This window comes from Schistosoma mansoni, chromosome 1 (genome assembly GCF_000237925.1).
Source record: "Schistosoma mansoni strain Puerto Rico chromosome 1, complete genome".
NCBI lineage: Eukaryota > Metazoa > Platyhelminthes > Trematoda > Strigeidida > Schistosomatidae > Schistosoma > Schistosoma mansoni.
Window position 1 is genome coordinate 49,380,539 of NC_031495.1, and position 18,404 is coordinate 49,398,942.

Genomic DNA, 18,404 nt, shown 5'->3' on the forward strand with positions numbered 1-18,404 from the left:
CATAACTAATTTTCATCAGTCAACGAAATACTGAAGATTATGCATACAAAAAGGTATAGATTTCTAATGAAAAAAACCTTTGATTATGCATCCTTATTTTATGGTTGCTTCAGTGGATCAAGAAATAAATAAAGTTCATAGATACATTTAAATCATCACTTCTACTTGGAATTTTCAGATGAAAATATGATTTATTTATCAACTTAAATAAAGTTTAGACAAACGTGGTGATTTTCTTGCAAGTATACGAACATCGTTAAATTTATCGGATTATATGTTTAAGCTCATCCAGTCGTTTTCAGATGTTCAATAAGAGTAGAGAAAAACAGATTTTTAGGCATGTTTCTTACTATTTTGTTCATGAATAATTGATATAATAGTGAAATCTTCACTGGAGATTTCATTTCAAAACCCAATTTTCACGACATTTATGTTCTTTTTCCGGTATGTTAGGCTGCTCTATACTGAGATATTTATAAAGGGCAGATTTGGATAGATTTGGATTTTTGGAAAATGCCTTATATTCAGAAATCACCCTCTAAATGAACTGAAAAATACTAAACAATGAAAATAGGATGGATAGCCTCCTGCTGATCATAGAAGTTTTTACGACCTCATTTAATTGAACTACATTTCGCTATAAACTAATTTTAAAGGTTCGAATTATTTTATTATTTAATGTTTTATGAATATTTAAGTAATTATTCCCACTTTTTTTCTAGTCAGACATTTTACGAAGCTACTGATTTTTTCCTAGTATACCCATAACTGGGAGTCATCAATAGTAATTAAGAGTACATATTGCTTAAATTGATTTGACTGGACTAAAAAATACCACATACACGAGTAAATACTGTTACAAAATTCATGAAAACTGTTTCCTAATGAAAAATCAACATAAGAGTTATCAAAAAGCAGCTTGAATAAATGGTATAAATGAACGCACGGAATATAGCAGTACAAAAACCTGAATCAACTGACTCTCATTATTATCAGATAGCTATTTAGGTATCCGTATGATGTATATCATTGTTACAATTAAATTATTCGTTTCATATTAAACTAGTTCGCAGATTTATTATATACTTAGAAGATTTCCATGAACAAATTTACTTCACAATTTCACTTGAAGCCAAAGAGAATACCCGTTGATATTAGATGCAGAAACCAGGTACACCACTTTCTAGAATGATAAGCTAACAGCTTGTTTTTGTTGGGAAAACCCATCGACGATGTTATAATGTAGTCACCATTCTATATGCCTCGATGTTGTATTCACAATGTTTAGATAATAGGTGATTGGAAGCAATCATCAAGAGGCCTTAGAACTATGATGGTTCATATTAGGTCCTCCGTATATCATTTGAATGTTCAAGTACCACATTATCTTTGTTAGAGTACATACAATCAATATTATATAAGGAGATAATACTAACGAAAGCTTCCGTTCGCTATTAGAAGTAATAACTTTAACTAATCTATGCATTAATTCAGTTATTTGATCAACCAAAGAAATTTGTAGAAAACAGTGGTATTAAACTAATATTGAAATAACTTGGTAACTGCTAGTTATCATGCTCTTTGGTTGTTTGAGTATTTAAAAATTCATTAAAATGTCAAAATACACAAAATCGTTTATGTGATTTGTGTCATATACAATTAGTTAGAGAAACGAATTGGCACTAAAATACTTCATTTTGAACAAACAATTGAACAATAAAAATCGATGGCAACTACGTCATCCTTTTGTATTTTAAATCGTACATACCGATATTTGACTGTTGTCAGACAAACTTATGTTCGGTTTTCTTCTTAAACTGAAATCAGCGATAAATCTATTACACATGATCAAAATTAGATCTGGTTTCTTTAAACTTATCTTCAGACCAATCATTCGAAATTATATGGTACATATCTATTTGACAGTGTCTATCCTCAACTTTCTATGGTCAAAACCGAAAGAGATAATCGTTATATGATCCCTGGTTGAAAATGGTTTCTCTTAGGATAACTGTTGAATAGTAAAAGCTGTTCTTACATATAATTATTATTTGCAAACCACCTATCAAAGCAAATCATTTAATTTAGGTAGAAGCATGAGTTTATGTAGCCGACCTGCTTGGTGTTTAAAATTATATATATATATATATTACCGTGAATGACTGTTTCAAATAGATGTAGTATAACTCAGCATAGGGGTTGCTCATGTATTCGAACATAGTTGAAGGGAGTCGTTAGGGCAGAAATCAACGAGAAGTGTAAAAATTAATAATGAAGGTTGAAAAAGAGTTAATAAGGAAGCGAACTTGCGTAAACTAGAAGTTTCTAAGAGTTAAAAATTTAATAACTCATGATTTAATCTATTTCAACCATTCGATCAGATCTTGTCAGTGATCTAATCACTATTTAAGTTCATACAGTTTAGTTAATGATTGGAAACCAGAGAATGCTTGTACCTATTTCCTGAAGATCTCGCCAGTGTGTATCTAAAGTTTTACATTAGAATGAACGTAAAATATCTGTCTCTTAGATGTAACAGTATCACAAGACTAATTAGTTGCTAATCGAGGGTTTGAATCTCCGAATTCAGTTAATTCATTACACAACACAATGTGCGTTCATTAGTACAATATAGTCTATATGGCCATGTAGTATATTTAGTTCAGATGATATTATTAATATTTGTCAATTGTAATTCTCTCTCTAGTATATTTTACTTTGCTTATCTTATGGACACTAACTTTTATTCTTTCTGGTTTTGTTTAACTTATTTCAAACAGTTTTGTAGTTTAATAATTAGATGACAACAATAGATGAATATCCTTTTATATCATAGTGTTTACAGCTGAAAGTTTAAACCATAGGGTTACTATCTAGTGATCTAAAGGAAATCGAAGCTTAATGGACCTTAGATTACAAATGAGTTGGTATGTGTATAATGTGTATAGTCCTAACACCTTGAATAAAACATGTGCTTAATCTTTTTTTAGTAAGTGTCAGTTTGTTATAATAATCAAATTGATCCCAAAATAGATACCACGAAAATATATACAACAATTTTAAAACATTAAGAATAATTCATTATTTAAACAATCATGTTACTTACCCAGATGTTTACCATAATATTTTTCTAAAATAAGTTGATTTGCTTTAGCTAAATCATCTAATGTAATCGGTTGAGTTTTTCGACGTATTACACGTTTCGGTTCAGTTGTTACACTAAATGGTTTATTTGTTAAACTTTGTTGTCCTTGTTGAAATCGTTGACTAAATAAACTTCGTTTCTCGTTTAAACTTAATCTATAATAATAATAGTAATAATAACAATAGTATTAAAAAATAGTCGTCAACATTGTGTTTTTGTTTTTTCTTTCAAATTGTGAAAACTGTGAAACAAAAAATCAATTTTCAACATGCATGGATAGCAAACTTACATTTTATTTTTGATCACAAATAGTTTGAATTAGTGAAATTCTTTTACAATAAAATTAAGTCTCCACTCATACTGGTGTGTTTGCATGTAGAGAGCACATAGATTAACACGTAATTGGTGAGTGGATAGATAGATAGATAAACACAGAAACCTATATACAACACTTTATCATGGTCATGAAATTTGATCGGATTAAAATTGGTAAAAATAATTTTAAAATAGGTTTTAAACTGCAGTTGTTTATATAGGCTAAATGGAATATGGTTAGTAGTGGAATCCAAAATGCTCATTTCGTCCCATTTGGAAATCACCATCTGGATGTACCTGCATCCTAGAGTTGGTGTTCACCATGAGACTCAAACTCAGTACTGTTTGCTTTGAACACCATCTCTTTATGCACTTAGTTACTGAGCCCGGATAGCCGCTCACTTGTACAACGGGTATGAGATTTAATTCATTTTAAAATGGTTTGTATTATCACGTTATTGACATTTTGGAACTAAATTTGATCAATCTTGCTTGGTATATAAGCATCCTGTGAGGACAAAACTCACGTTCTGGATTTTACTGCTAACCATATTCCATCTAGTCTATATTAATTTGTGTCATAATGGCTATATCGTGGTGATTCTCATAGGATGCCCATATGCCAACCGAGACTGATCAGATTTAATTCGAAAATATCAACGACAAGATAATTTGAACCAGTTCAAGTTGTAATAGTTTACTGTGTACTGAATTAGATGAGAGTTATATTATTAAATGTGTTTACTTGATTTAACTTTTGTGTTGTGTAATTTATAAAGTGAATGGAGTTTCCTATGGTGACAGTCAACAGATTGGATCACTAAGAGACACATTTGTGCTCTGTTCTATCGTTTGATTCGAAATCTACTGGTCAAATCTAGATCAGTCCATATATTAGTATAATGTACGTTCGACGTTAATTGGCTGACGGGGGGGATGTAGAGATGCAACAGTTAAAAACCTAGTCTTTTATGTAAATTGAACTGTGATTTAAAAGGGGGGAAACCGGTAAACAGTTTAATGAATTGTATAAATTAGTTTTCCTTACTTGAAACAATGTTTCCTTAATAAGTACATATGAATGTTATAAAAGAATACAAACCAAGTGTTACAAAGATAGGTTTTCCTCAATCATCTACTGAAACTGTACAATAGTACTTATTAACTAACTAACAGATATAGTAGTCTACTAGATAAAAATAGAAAACTATTTTTCCCAAGAACATGTTTAGAAATTTCATTTATCACTATCTGATTATATAATGAATAGAAGGTTAAAATAGTTTACAGATCAAAAGTATAAGACTTAATTTATCATGTTTGTCGAAATTGATTATTTATTAATTGTAATATTAAACTGTTGCCATTTAATTTGAATTAAGCTCCCTAAAATTGTGGTTGTTTTACTATACTGTGAATTTAAAGCAATTAGTCCCTTTGATAAATTTCGATAATGTAATAAGAAGACGAAGATTATCAGAACTATGCGGTGTATTAGCGCAATACATTTCGAATAATCTGGTCAACAAGTATATGTGTGATCAGATTGTTCGAAATGTATTGCGTTAATATATATCACACAGTTCTGATAATCTTCGTCTTCTTATTATACTGTGAATATTTTACTATACAATACATCGTAATCACTATACTGTTTTTAGTGGATTGAGCAAAACAAATTGACTAAAACTCTTTTCATCTATTTAGCTAATCAACTTAAAGGGTAAACAGGTATAAATGGAACTCCGCCTGTAGCTCCTCCAGGGGCTACTGCCGGTCCCAAGCCCGGGTAAAGGAGGAGGGTTGGGCATGGGGTTAGCGACCCCATCCCGTAGAAAATCAACTCGCTAAAAAGACGCTAACCAGAAAAAATCATTCAAACCATTCAAACTCTGCCCTGGAAGTAGAAGGAAAAATGACGTCTCATGATGAAAGCCGAGTTCCTTCGGAAGTCATGAGGCCGATGCACCTTCTTACAACCAGAGCGACAATTTTTATAGGTACATGGAATGTCCGGACAATGTGGGAGACCGGCAGAATCTTCCAAATTTCTGCGGAAATGAGGAAATACAACCTGGAAGTGCTTGGAATCAGTGAAACACATTGGACGCAGGTTGGACAACAACGACTGTCTTCAGGGGAACTTCTGTTATACTCCGGTCATGTAGAAGAAAATGCCCCACATACACAAGGAGTGGCACTGATGCTGTCTAGAAAAGCACAAAATGCACTTATAGGATGGGAATCTCATGGACCGAGGATCATCAAAGCCTCCTTCAAAACAAAGAGAGAGGGCATTACAATGAACATCATCCAATGCTATGCGCCGACCAACGACTACGATGAAGACGCTAAAAACCAATTCTACGATAGGCTGCAGTCAATCTTCGAGAAGTGCCCAACCAAGGACCTGACCATTCTAATGGGAGATTTCAATGCCAAGGTTGGAAAGGACAACACTGGATACGAAGACGTCATGGGACAACATGGACTGGGAGGAAGGAACGAAAACGGTGAGAGATTTGCAAACCTATGTGCCTTCAATAAACTGGTCATAGGTGGCACCATATTCCCACACAAAAACATACACAAAGCCACTTGGATTTCACCGGATCACACTACACAAAATCAAATCGACCATGTCTGCATCAACAAAAAGTTCAGGAGGACGATGGAGGATGTGAGAACCAGAAGAGGAGCTGATATAGCATCCGATCACCATTTGCTGGTCGCCAAGATGAAACTAAAACTCAAGAAGCACTGGACAATGGCGCGGACAACATCACAAAAGTTTAACACGGCCTTTCTTCGAGATGCTGACAAACTCAACGAATTTAACATAGCCCTCAGCAACAGGTTCGAGGCCTTTCATGACCTACTCAATGGAGAGGGAACCACCATAGAGAGCAGCTGGAAAGGTATCAAGGAGGCAATCGTTTCAACATGTCAGGAGGTTCTGGGCCAAAAGAAGCACCATCATAAGGAATGGATCACTGTTGGTACACTGGATAAAATTGAAGCAAGGAGGAACAAGAAGGTAGCAATCAATATCAGCCGAACAAGAGCAGAAAAAGCCAAGGCACAAGCCGAATACACAGAGGCAAACAAGCAAGTGAAGAGGAGCATCAGAACCGACAAACGTAAATATGTGGAAGATTTAGCGATGACAGCGGAAAAGGCTGCAAGAGAGGGAAACATGAGACAACTGTATGATGCAACAAAGAAACTTGCTGGAAATTACCGTCAACCAGAAAGACCAGTGAAAAACAAGGAAGGCAAAGTAATCAACGATATTGAAGAACAACGAAACAGGTGGGTAGAACACTTCAAGGAACTCTTGAATCGACCAGCTCCACTGAACCCACCCAACATCGAAGCAGCACCCACAGACCTCCCAATCGATATTGGCCCACCAACAATTGAAGAGATCAGCATGGCCATTAGACAAATCAAGAGTGGCAAAGCAGCGGGACCAGACAACATCCCGGCAGAGGCACTGAAAGCAAATGTAACAGCAACTGCCAAGATACTCCACATCCTCTTCAGTAAGATTTGGGACGAAGAACATGTACCAACAGACTGGAAAGAAGGACTTCTCATCAAGATACCAAAGAAAGGCGATCTGAGCAAGTGCGACAACTACAGGGGCATCACTCTCCTCTCAATACCAGGAAAAGTCTTCAACAGAGTATTGTTAAACAGGATGAAGGATTCCGTGGACGCTCAACTTCGAGATCAACAAGCTGGATTTCGTAAGGATAGATCGTGCACAGATCAAATCGCAACTCTACGTATCATTGTGGAACAATCAATCGAATGGAATTCATCACTGTACATCAACTTCAACTGGGTTCGAGTCCCACAGTGAGCATCAACCCTGAGATGCAGGTACATCCAGCTGACGAGTCCTAAATAGGACGAAACGTACTTCCTGGATTCCACTGCTAGCCACTATCCATCTTTGCTTATAATATTATTGATATTATTACTATTAATAATAATAATAATACATAGTGGTTGTCAATGAATGAACTAGAAATTTATCGAATGAATTTTATCATGACCGTATTCAATCAAAATTCTTTAGTTAATAACTGATCGTTAAAAATACCATACTTTCCAATATAATTAGTTTGTTCTATAGTTAGAATTTGATTTTGTCATGAATTTTTATGAAGCTGGATCAATTTATTCCAATCGAATGATTGGTAGATTAATATTTCAACCATAGAGACTGGATATACAATTGGGAACTGTTATCGATCTTTTTATAAGGTTAGCTAATTCAAATTTTAGGGTATATTATAGATTATGGTTTTTGTGATGAATTTAATAATACCTACTTTGGGCGGTTGCAACGAATTCGAACGATTTGCATGAATGTATAATACACAGATAATGATTAGATAAGGATTTTTAGATGTAATACAATTAAATGATTGTAATTTATCGGAAATGTCCAGAAAATTTGTATAATGAGTGAAATCCTACTACATGACTCCTCGTAGTTTCACTATAGTAATTAGTAGATTTAGCCGTACACTTGATTTTCCGTTTAATATCGGACGTTGGTTATGACTTTACTTTATTAGAAATTTCTCCTTCAACTTATCGTCAATGACATCTGAAAATCCATGTTGAGTCAGCGACCCTATCATAATGTTGTCCAAAACTATTTATTTTATACGAATTCTTCTTTCTCCAGTTTCCCTTGTACTTAAATGTAAAGACATACATAGTTTCAAAGATCCCCGCTACCAATATCAAACTACAACTAAATATTACAATAGTTATGCACGCATTTAAAATTAGTGTGAAAATCTACTACAGAATTAATATAAACCACATAGATAGAGATATGGTTTATCTAGAGTCACTAAATGGAGGCTGGGCTTGTTTAAAAACTATTGAACTAATTTCGTACACAAAGGATACCTAAAGTATTACAAACTGACATCACACAGCGTTCCGCTAGGAAATGTTAAAATAGTACCGTTTAAGAATCAAGTTCTTTTATTTTAGAATACCTAAAATATATTCAAAAGTTAATTTTTGAATACTGAATAAATCAGATTTCACTTCAACCTAAAATAAAGAAAAAACCTTTGTATATGAGTCCAACAGAACAACATGATGTTATACTGTTAATTTAAACTGTCTACTAACAAATGATGATAATAATTAATATGAAGCTGATTAATTATGTATTCACTTTATAAGAATAACAAGAACCTATTCTAATAGATGATAACTTTTCTGCATAACTTATTGAAAATCTAGAATGATTTCCTTGTAGTTGGATCAGCTGGAAAACAAATATAAAATAAAAACAAACACAGAAAACACAAAAACTTAATGTGATATCATGTTTAGCAAATTTAAGGTTTGCAGCTGATTCAAGATGGATGCTTTTTTCATGTTATAATACGTCAGCTGGATGTAATTTCTCACCAGTGCTGATGTCCACAGAATATAGTACCTATTAATATTTGTCGGGACTTTTTTTACGTCGTTTTATCAGTCTCTATCGACAAGTGAGTTTATTGGCGGTAGATAAAACACTAACACATTGAGTTGATGTGTCCTTAATGCTCGGATACGTCCATCTTATATTTTATTTCTAGCCAGTGTTGAAAGTGTAATCGGTTTGTAGAATCGGTTGATATGGAGTCCTCATATAACAAATGAATAAGGTGAAGTTCTGAAGTTCGGCTACTCAAAAATACAAATCTTTACAAATAACAATAGCAGAACTTATCTTAAGAGCTACAAGGATTCTGTTTTCTATAATTTATTTTAGTCAATTACTAGCTGAGTTGTTTTTAGTATTGAGCTATGTAGTTCACTGGTAAGAATTTTTAAGTAAATAGCAACACTCAACGTTTCACAACTCAGTTAAAGACTAGTGAAGTACTGTACATCGATTAATACACACATATGTAAGGCTGAATCTAGTCATATTAAAATAATTGTCAAGTTCTTATAATATAGTCTTTGTTTTTCCAATCAATTCGTCTCCTAGTTCAGACACTAAATTACAGTCGAGATTAAGGTAGATTCTTCGAAAAGTCATGATCAATCTAAAAATAGTTTTATAAAAGCACGGAAGAAAAAAGAAGAATAAATAACAAAACAATACAATAAAGTGTTTCTCATATCATTATTGTTTAAATGAGTTGTATTCACAACACATATTACTGGATGAATCATTCACCTTTGAACTATTAGATCGTTCTTTGAGATTTAATTTTTAAAGTAAGTAATAATTTTTACAGAGGGTTTTCTAGTTCATTCTTTAAAGTAAATTACTGGTATATTTGTTTACGTAAAATACTTTGGATCCGTTGGCCGGACACTATCAGTAATGACCTACTGTGGGAGAGAACAAACGTGATTTCAGCGGACAAATAAATTAGGAAGAAGCGCTGGAAGTGGATAGGACACACATTGAGGAAAGCACCCAACTGCGTCACAAGGTAAGTCCTCACATAGAATCCTGAAGGCCAAAGGAGAAGAGGAAGATCAAAGAACATATCACTCCGAGAAATGGAGACAAACATGAGAAGAATGAACAACAACTGAATAGAACTAGAAAGGAAGACCCAGGACAGAGTGAATTGGAGAACGCTAGTCGGCGGCCTATGCTTCATTGGGAGTAACAGGCGTAAGTAAGTAACTGATACATTGTAAATTATTAATTAAAACAGAACATATTGCTTCTGTTAAGCAATTAATTATCATGAATATTATTTCTAATAAGTTCAATTGTACTATTATTAATTAATCTCGTTAACACGTGAATTCATTAGTTGTTCTTTCATTCACATAAATCATTTGATTATTCACAGTTTACTTAAATATATATATTACTTATAAAATGTACTTTCATCATTGTGTATACTTCAATAGCATAAATAAATGAATTACATAAGAGAATTTCATTTTTTCAAAAAAGAACCCTTGTGTGTACATATATTATTGCTAAAATTTATATTTCTATAGTTTTATGGAATTCACTTATTATTATTAGTAGTAGTAGTACCATACAGAATTTAAGAAGAAAAAAGTTTGATTTTTCGGAAAAAAAAGTTCACAATACTCTATAGTCATTCAATATACTTGTGCAAATTTATGTTATTGTAGTGGCATAGTTTAGTAAAACAAAATTCAATATACAATATGTAAGTATATGTAAGTATAAATTTTATTTCCGAAAAGAATTAAAATTAATTTATGAGTTGCATAGTGAAAAATCAATTGAGATCTACCACGACCAATGTCATCATCATCGCCATCAATATTATCTAGCCCAGATCATTTGAAATATCTTCTTCAGTTTAAAATAAAACATTCTTTTGTTTTATGAGCACAGATGAATAGTGGCTAGCAGTAGAATCCAAGAAGAGCGTTTCGTCCTATTTGGGACCCGTCAGCTGGAAGTATCTGCATCTAAGAGTTCATGTTCACTTTGGGACTCCAATGCAGTACTGTTCGCTTCGAACGCCATCGTGTTATCCAATTAGCTACTGAGTCCTTATAGCCACCTGCTTGTGCAATGGGGTGAAGTTCAAATTCACTTGGTGTTGTTTGTATCCGATTTAAAGAATACATGTTAAACAATCTTTTGAACGTTTTCAGATATTTGAAGAGCCATAGTTAATTCTCTCCACAATTTTATATTCAGACATTAGTTAATAGATTTATATTGTGATTGATAAGTATATGATAGATATAAAGTAAACAAATTGATCAAGAGATCAAAAACCTCAAGAAGGTAAATTGTTACAAACAAATTTAGAAGGATGTGTGAAGCATTCATTATAATCAAAAAACGGTTTTACACAGCTTCCCTTAACAAACCTTCTGTATGTAGAAAATTAGATTTTCTACTTATTGGTATATTACAAACATATTACTCAATACTCAATTTATTCGAAACCTTCTGTATGTTCTGATCGTTGAGTTAGATTTTGTATGATTGGTCCACAGCATGTAAAAAGTATATAATTCAATTAACAGACGTTGAATATGCAATAAGAAAGAATACCTGAATTTAAACTGATTATAAGTGTGATCCTTCTCTTATAGCTACCAAATATTTCAGAACATCATATACCAGGTATTCAAAAAAAATGAATCCTTATACAAGATTTTATGTCAGCCATTTACTTTTAGTATTACTGGAGTGTAATTTTAAAAATCTTCCTTATAGTAAATTACTGAATATTTCTCCTAAAATTAAGTTTCCCCAACCTGTCGGGTATGAAATCAAACTAACAAAATGTTTGAAATTTCGAGATATTAGTTTCATATTCAAGTTTCAGTCCAACATAATTAAGTGGAAATGGAAAATATAATAAACAGAAGCATTACTTGTATTAAAATTTTTCATTGTCATTCCGATACTACTTAATAGATCATATTTACTGGTTGAATTGTAAAACTCTGTTTTAGTGATTTCGAATGGTCATTTATTCTGAATAGATTATAGATAAATTATTAAACAGCATCAAGTATCAGACAGATAACCTAATGATAGGTAGCATTTCTGGTTGATTGGTTGAAGTTAGACATTAACACCGTTGGATGCCGGTTCAGTGGTCTATCGGTTAAGTGCTCGCGCGCGAGACTGATAGGCCTGGGTTCGAATCTCGCGAGGCAGAATCGTGGATGCGCACTGTTGAGGAGTCCCACAATGGGACGAAACGGCAGTCCAGTGCTTCCAGGATTTCCATGGTGATCTAGCTTCAATTGACTCATGATCTCAGCTATATAAAATTACTAAAATTTCCACAAAACCCCCTTCACATATAAATTTATTGTGTTCAGAGATTTCTACCGAATTAATTGAATTAATTCAGAGTGAAAATATATTTCACTTATCAATAAAGTCCACATAATTATGTTGATAAAAGAAATGTGATGAATTAAGGAGTAAACTGCAAACATTAAATGGTAGCAGAATGTTAAACCAATGATATTTTGTCTAATTTTTGCTACTTCTATGAGTCTCCTAGTTAAATCAGAAACTTGATAACGTTATAGTGAGCACTGATGAATGAATAATTAGTGAAAATAACTTAGTCTTGAGGGGGATGATATGTCTCCTATTTTAAGATCTAATGACACGGATTCATATAACTCACGACTACCTGGTGATTATTTTTTATTCACCTAACACTGATTAGTCAGTACCCTGAAAATAGTTAGATCACCAAAGTGTTTTGTAAATATGCTTAACAAGTAATGGAACAATTACACTTTGACTAAGCGCTAAGTTGAAATTTTGTCCAAAATACCAGCAGAAATAGTATCAATAAGAAAATGATCTAGTAAACAATTGACTTTCCTGTTAAACAGACATTTGACCCGACCTTAACTGATAAATAACTTTCATGGATTCCTTGATGGACAATTTTTCAATACTGATAACTAAAATTTGACGGGTGAACTATTGGCTGGTGAGAATTATATATAAATGCATTTAAAACATCAGTATTTTATTTTTATCAGCGTTGGTGTAAAATAGCTAAAATATTCAGTTATTTTGTCAGAAATGTAAATTTCAAAATTATTCATTAACAGTAGGTTAGTGATTGAATGACCTGAGTTAGGCATTACAAAACACTACAGTGAATTAAGCATTCACTAAAAATGTGAACTGAAAAACATATACTTTTATTATTAGTAACTAAGCTACATGTAAGGGCAATAGTGAAAGATTTAATTGAGTTGTAAATAATCGTTATGTATAATGATATTTTTACATTTCAATAATCAGTACTATCATCTACAATTTGATTGAATGGAAGAAATGTTGTCAGCTTTAGTTTTTTAAATTAGCCAACCATGAAAATGTTTTATATTATAGGCTATTAGGCCTTCCTGGATACTTTGTTATGAACAACCTCACAACAGTAAGCTACAATTCTTTTCATTTTAACTCATGAATTAGGTATTATAAGCATGATTTAATAATATTTCTACACTAGTCTCAATCTGATAAAAATCGGAGCAACTTAAATTATTTTCAAGTATTTCAATGAAACAATTTAGCAGCAACTACTCTTAGTTCGTCGTAACAAAACACAGCATGTCTACTTACCTTGGGGGTTCATTCTTCTTGCATACATAATAGAGGTTGCTGGCTAATTTCGATTGGACAGTAGGTTGAAAGTAGCTCGATGTTAGGATCATAATCGTTGTTCATTGGTACAAAAGAAGATCACTGGTTCTACAGCCATAGAGAGGACTAATCAATAATCAGATTGAACAATATCACTGCCCCTCTAATAACCTCCCAACCCTATGGGTTTCAAAGCAATACACGTACCAGTACTTTTGGAAGATATGATAAAAGTCTGATTGTAAACTATCATGAAGGATTAGCCTAATCTGTAACTTAAATGGTTATCCATTCAAGTCTGAAAAACAAACAGATTTCAATAACTTTTCACTAACCGAATGTTTTGTCCAAGTTGTTTGAACAAAATAAGTATTGTCTTTTTCATTACCATCGTACTATCAATTAAGCTACTACTTAGGTTTTCGTGTTTATGAAGTTAGCTGAAACACCCTCCCATATAGTCATTCACTTATATAAATATTGTGCTATAATGGAAGATCGATAAAATCCGAAAACAACAAATGTTGACACCAAATGATTTAATTTCTGTCGAACCATTTTTAGGGATGAGGTTTTTTGATAACAAGCTTTTGATCAGTTAGTTATCATTAAAAACTCATATCTTTCAAGCGATTATGTTTTTTGTGTTTAATAATCTGTCAGCTTAGTGCATTAATTGTGGTAGGATTTCACTACTATTGTATGTTATTAGGTATCTAAGTTTGGAAGTTGATGTGATTAAAACAGTAAAAAAATATGAATAGCTCACCTGGTTAATTCATCTCCGTTTGATTGTTGTACTCCTTTGACTGGAGCAATTTTTAAACTTGAATTGACAATGTTTACACCTTGGGAAGTTTTAATTGCTGGTTGGATCACTCCCGTTTGTACAGATTCTTGCTTGATTCTATGTAAGTTTACGCTAGAATGAGGTCTTCTTGGATTTACATGATTTGGCCTTAAATTCTGAAGAGTTACAGAAGTGACTGATTTGTTTGTCAAGTTAGTAGACTTAGGAGAAGAATCTGGTTTTTGTAGATTATTTTCACCGAACTTCACTTGCTTTTTTTTACAAAGTTCTTGTAGTTCTGATTTCACTTCTGGACTTTTTTCGGTTTGTTGGCCTAAAGATGCACCAATATCAAACATTTTTACTCTATCTTCAACTGGTACTAAGTCTTGACAGTCAACTAAATCTTGATCAATGAAACCAGAGGTAGAGTAACGTTGTGTTTCACGATAACCACTTGATTGTGCTAACAGCCATTGCTTTGCACGTTCAGCCACAGTCATTATGGATGGATCAGTCTCTCTTAAATGTGTTCCTTCTTTAGAAAATCCGGTTGATAAACCGGCATGATCTGGTTTGCTTGATGCAACAGTATAACCTCTCGTCAACTGATGAGCTGACCGACAATTCACAGGGCTACTTTCAAAATTAGAAGAGAATTCAGACGTTTTGAGTAAAGATGGGTCTGCAGGTGGTTGAAACTGTGTTGCGGCTGTTAATTTGCACGCGCTGAGTGGTCTGGAGTTCCGACGTTTCAGTTGTTCATAATAAGCGCTTATTGAAGAAACTTCTTGACGTTGATCAACCGTGTCATTGTTATCAGCTTTCGATTTCCCTAAATATTCATTTGTCTCATTTTTGCGAAGATTGGGTGATTCATCTGTTGATGCTTTTCGGGATCGGAAGATAAAACTGGATGGTTTAAGTTTTCTAGGCTCTCGCCCACCAGTCAGTCCACTGTGATGACTATCTTCCATTTGGCTACCAGGTTCACATGACTCTGATTTGTCTAAAAACCTAAGTGTTCTTGGAGGATTTCCAATTCTAGGTGCTGATTTCTGTGGTTTATCGCTTGAAGAGTTCTGTATGGGTTGTAAACCGTTTGAGTATCCGATCGGCTCTTGATTGCCATTGGATTTGTCTTCAGTTTTATTGTAGGAAAATGGTAAGCTTCGGCTTTCTGTATCATTCGGACAACACAAGTTTTGTAAACTTTTATCTTCTTTCTTTGTGTCGGAGGAAATACTTGATTCAGGGACCACAACATTTTGAGGTTCTGAAGGTTGGCAGTACGTTCTTGTAACTGACAAAGGAACTGAGTCAGTGTTCGAATTATCTGGTTTTCGCGTTGGCAAATTGATGGAAGATGTCATATTTATACCTGGTTTACTACTAGAGCTCATATTTACCGACTGAAAAAGAGCTTGTGTATTGAATGCACCGGAAAGGATAGCCTTCAAAATTTCTGGGTCAACTGTAACTATGGCGACTTGCGGCTGAAGAACAGTGGTACCAGGTAATAACTGAGACTGGTGGACTGGCTGCGTTGATGGACCACTAACTCTTTCTGAAGTCTGTGAGTAAGGAAAAGAAGCTATATCAGGAGTAAGGATATAACTTTGTGGAATAACACCTGGTTGGCTGCTAGTATCTCCAATATTTGCGACTGTTGGAGGAACAGTAAACATAAATTCGCCTACATTATTAGCGGGATTATATGAAGATGAGTTATAGCAACTCGTTTGGTTATTCGGGGCCGATGAGTGAACCTGAGATGAAGCCACAGTATTCTGTGGAAAAGTCCACCCACTAGAATGTAGAGAGTGAATCTGTTGAATTGGTTGATTTATTGTTTCTTGTGGCTGTGATGGCTGTAGACGTTGTTGCTGATGGTGAAGCCATTGCGGATAATCCATTTGGGTTGTCATTTGGTGTGAATATTGTAAATCAGGTTTAAATTGTTCATTAACAGTTGAGTTTTCAGAAATACCAGGGAGTCCAGAGTCTGTAATTTATTTATTTAATACAAAAGACAGAATGTAAACCAGTGTAATGGGAAATCAAAGCTTACAAAAAAACGTTAGTAATCATGAAACCAAGGTTGATTTATTGATGTGTTATATAAGTATTGATGTTCAAAAACGACTGTTAGGAATTGTCTTGATTCATACTAACAAATAACATTCTCGGACTCAAAACTCTTAGTACTCTCAAGTTTTAAATCTGCCTCAAATTACACTAGGACACAAGAAGTATTATTTAGTTATATCGATTACGAGTAACTTCATTGAACTTCGCAATACAGAATGTCTTTTATCCTGAAGTATTTTATATATATTACTCAGGTTATACAGTTCTGAAACAAAGTCTACAAATTTTTTCAGGACTTAATAAAAAAAATCCCTATGTCCCATCACGTTTTGGAACACTAGGTATTTTAACTAAATTATTGAAACAGCTAATGAACGTTACAATTGGTTGTTTGACCATTTTATACAATTTTTCCTAGCAGAACAAACGGATGAAATTTTAAGATGTTACTTACATTGCAATACTGGGTTAGAAGCAGGTACGGATTTGTGTGAATTTCTGCCTAAAGACGAAGTTCTTTGCAACGAGGAATGAACAAATTGACCTTCTGTACCAACTGCATATCCTGTATTGCTATTCAGTTGTTTAGACTCTGGTGGTTGTGATAGCCCAGCTCGTTCAGAATTCATATTTTGTTCAGTAAAACCGTGGTCATTTTTTGATTTTGGTAAGTACATTGAACCTGGTCTATAAATCGATGATTTTGTTGATGGGGTATCAGACACTGAACCTTCAGTCAGTTTTACCTGTCTTTCATTAAAATTTTGCCGTCTTAGACTACTTGTTCGTAGTTCCTTGTGCATATCTTTAAGTTGAGGTCTTGAAGCATATGTGAAATCAGCTGTTTGATCTACTGATGGACCAGTCTTGGCAATAACAGAATTTATAGGTCTTGGTTGGTTAACTGTTGCTAAGGCCAGTTTCATAGTTTTTTTTAATTCTGAAGTTGTATCAGTAGGCGACTGTTGTTGAATTGTGTTTTTCTCATTCGTTTTGAAAGCATTTCGAAAATCATATCCAAATGACGGAACAGAAAAGTTGTGCTCATGTGGTTGGATGATTTGTCGAAATCTAGGCAGAAAAAAGTATTAAAAATATATCAATTTCTTCATAAACTATAACAGAGTAATCTGTAGTTTTCAAAGGAACCCCTTTGTTCTGATCTCAGTGAAATTACGGCTGAATAAACCAGAGATGAGCTGCATAATCATCGAATCGTTTTTATTTCCTTCTAACTTATTAATTCAAAAATAAACATCCATATTCTTGTTTCCTAAAACAACACTTTCTAATCACAGTTCACATGAGTATACACAAATAATGATTTATGAAAAGACACACTAACACTATTCTTTTTAGATGTTTCATAAAAATGCATTACTCACAAAGTGTTTTAGCGGAAATCATTATTTCTAAACTATTTACGTATGTTTAACTCAACGATTCAATCCACAAATAAACCAACCATGTGATAATGATTTTTGCTTCATAATCTGAAATCATTCAGAGAACTACTGAAAATTGAAATATACCCAAACAGTTGTTTTACCCTAGTTTACAAGATACATCAGCATCCAAAACTTCCTGTAGGGTCGATCTAAGAACATAGAGAGGGAACAACGAATACGGTCCAACCTAAAGTAATAAAAACAGCAAGAATAATAATGGTTATTCGATTCGCTTGGTGTACGAACAGTTTTTTTTTCCTTTTTAGTATATCTCTGGTGTAAATATTCACATGACTTCTTGACATTTATCCATATCAGCTAATGATATTTACTTACACATTTCACTGAATATATATAGAAAGTAAGATATTCTCAGCAAAGTAATACCATGTAAATATAAAAAGTAGTCTTTATATTTATTATTCGATCCATAATGGAAATGTCATGAGAACTTATTCATTTATGAATGGTTCCTACATAAATAAATCA

The 18,404-nt window shown here is 33.4% G+C and overlaps 1 protein-coding gene across 1 annotated transcript in view; it reads right to left on the minus strand.

Moving 5' to 3' along the window:
* Positions 1–18,074, minus strand: part of Smp_196250 (putative supervillin) — a gene marked incomplete at both ends in the record, with an annotated part of 71,268 nt that extends 53,194 nt beyond the window's left edge. Inside the window, 4 exons of the mRNA XM_018794704.1 lie at positions 3,107–3,294; positions 14,356–16,381; positions 16,922–17,538; positions 18,034–18,074. Of these exons, the coding sequence (XP_018649090.1) occupies positions 3,107–3,294; positions 14,356–16,381; positions 16,922–17,538; positions 18,034–18,074 (2,872 nt within the window). The remainder of the gene's footprint in view (positions 1–3,106; positions 3,295–14,355; positions 16,382–16,921; positions 17,539–18,033) is intronic.
* Between the last annotated feature and the right edge of the window lie 330 nt (positions 18,075–18,404).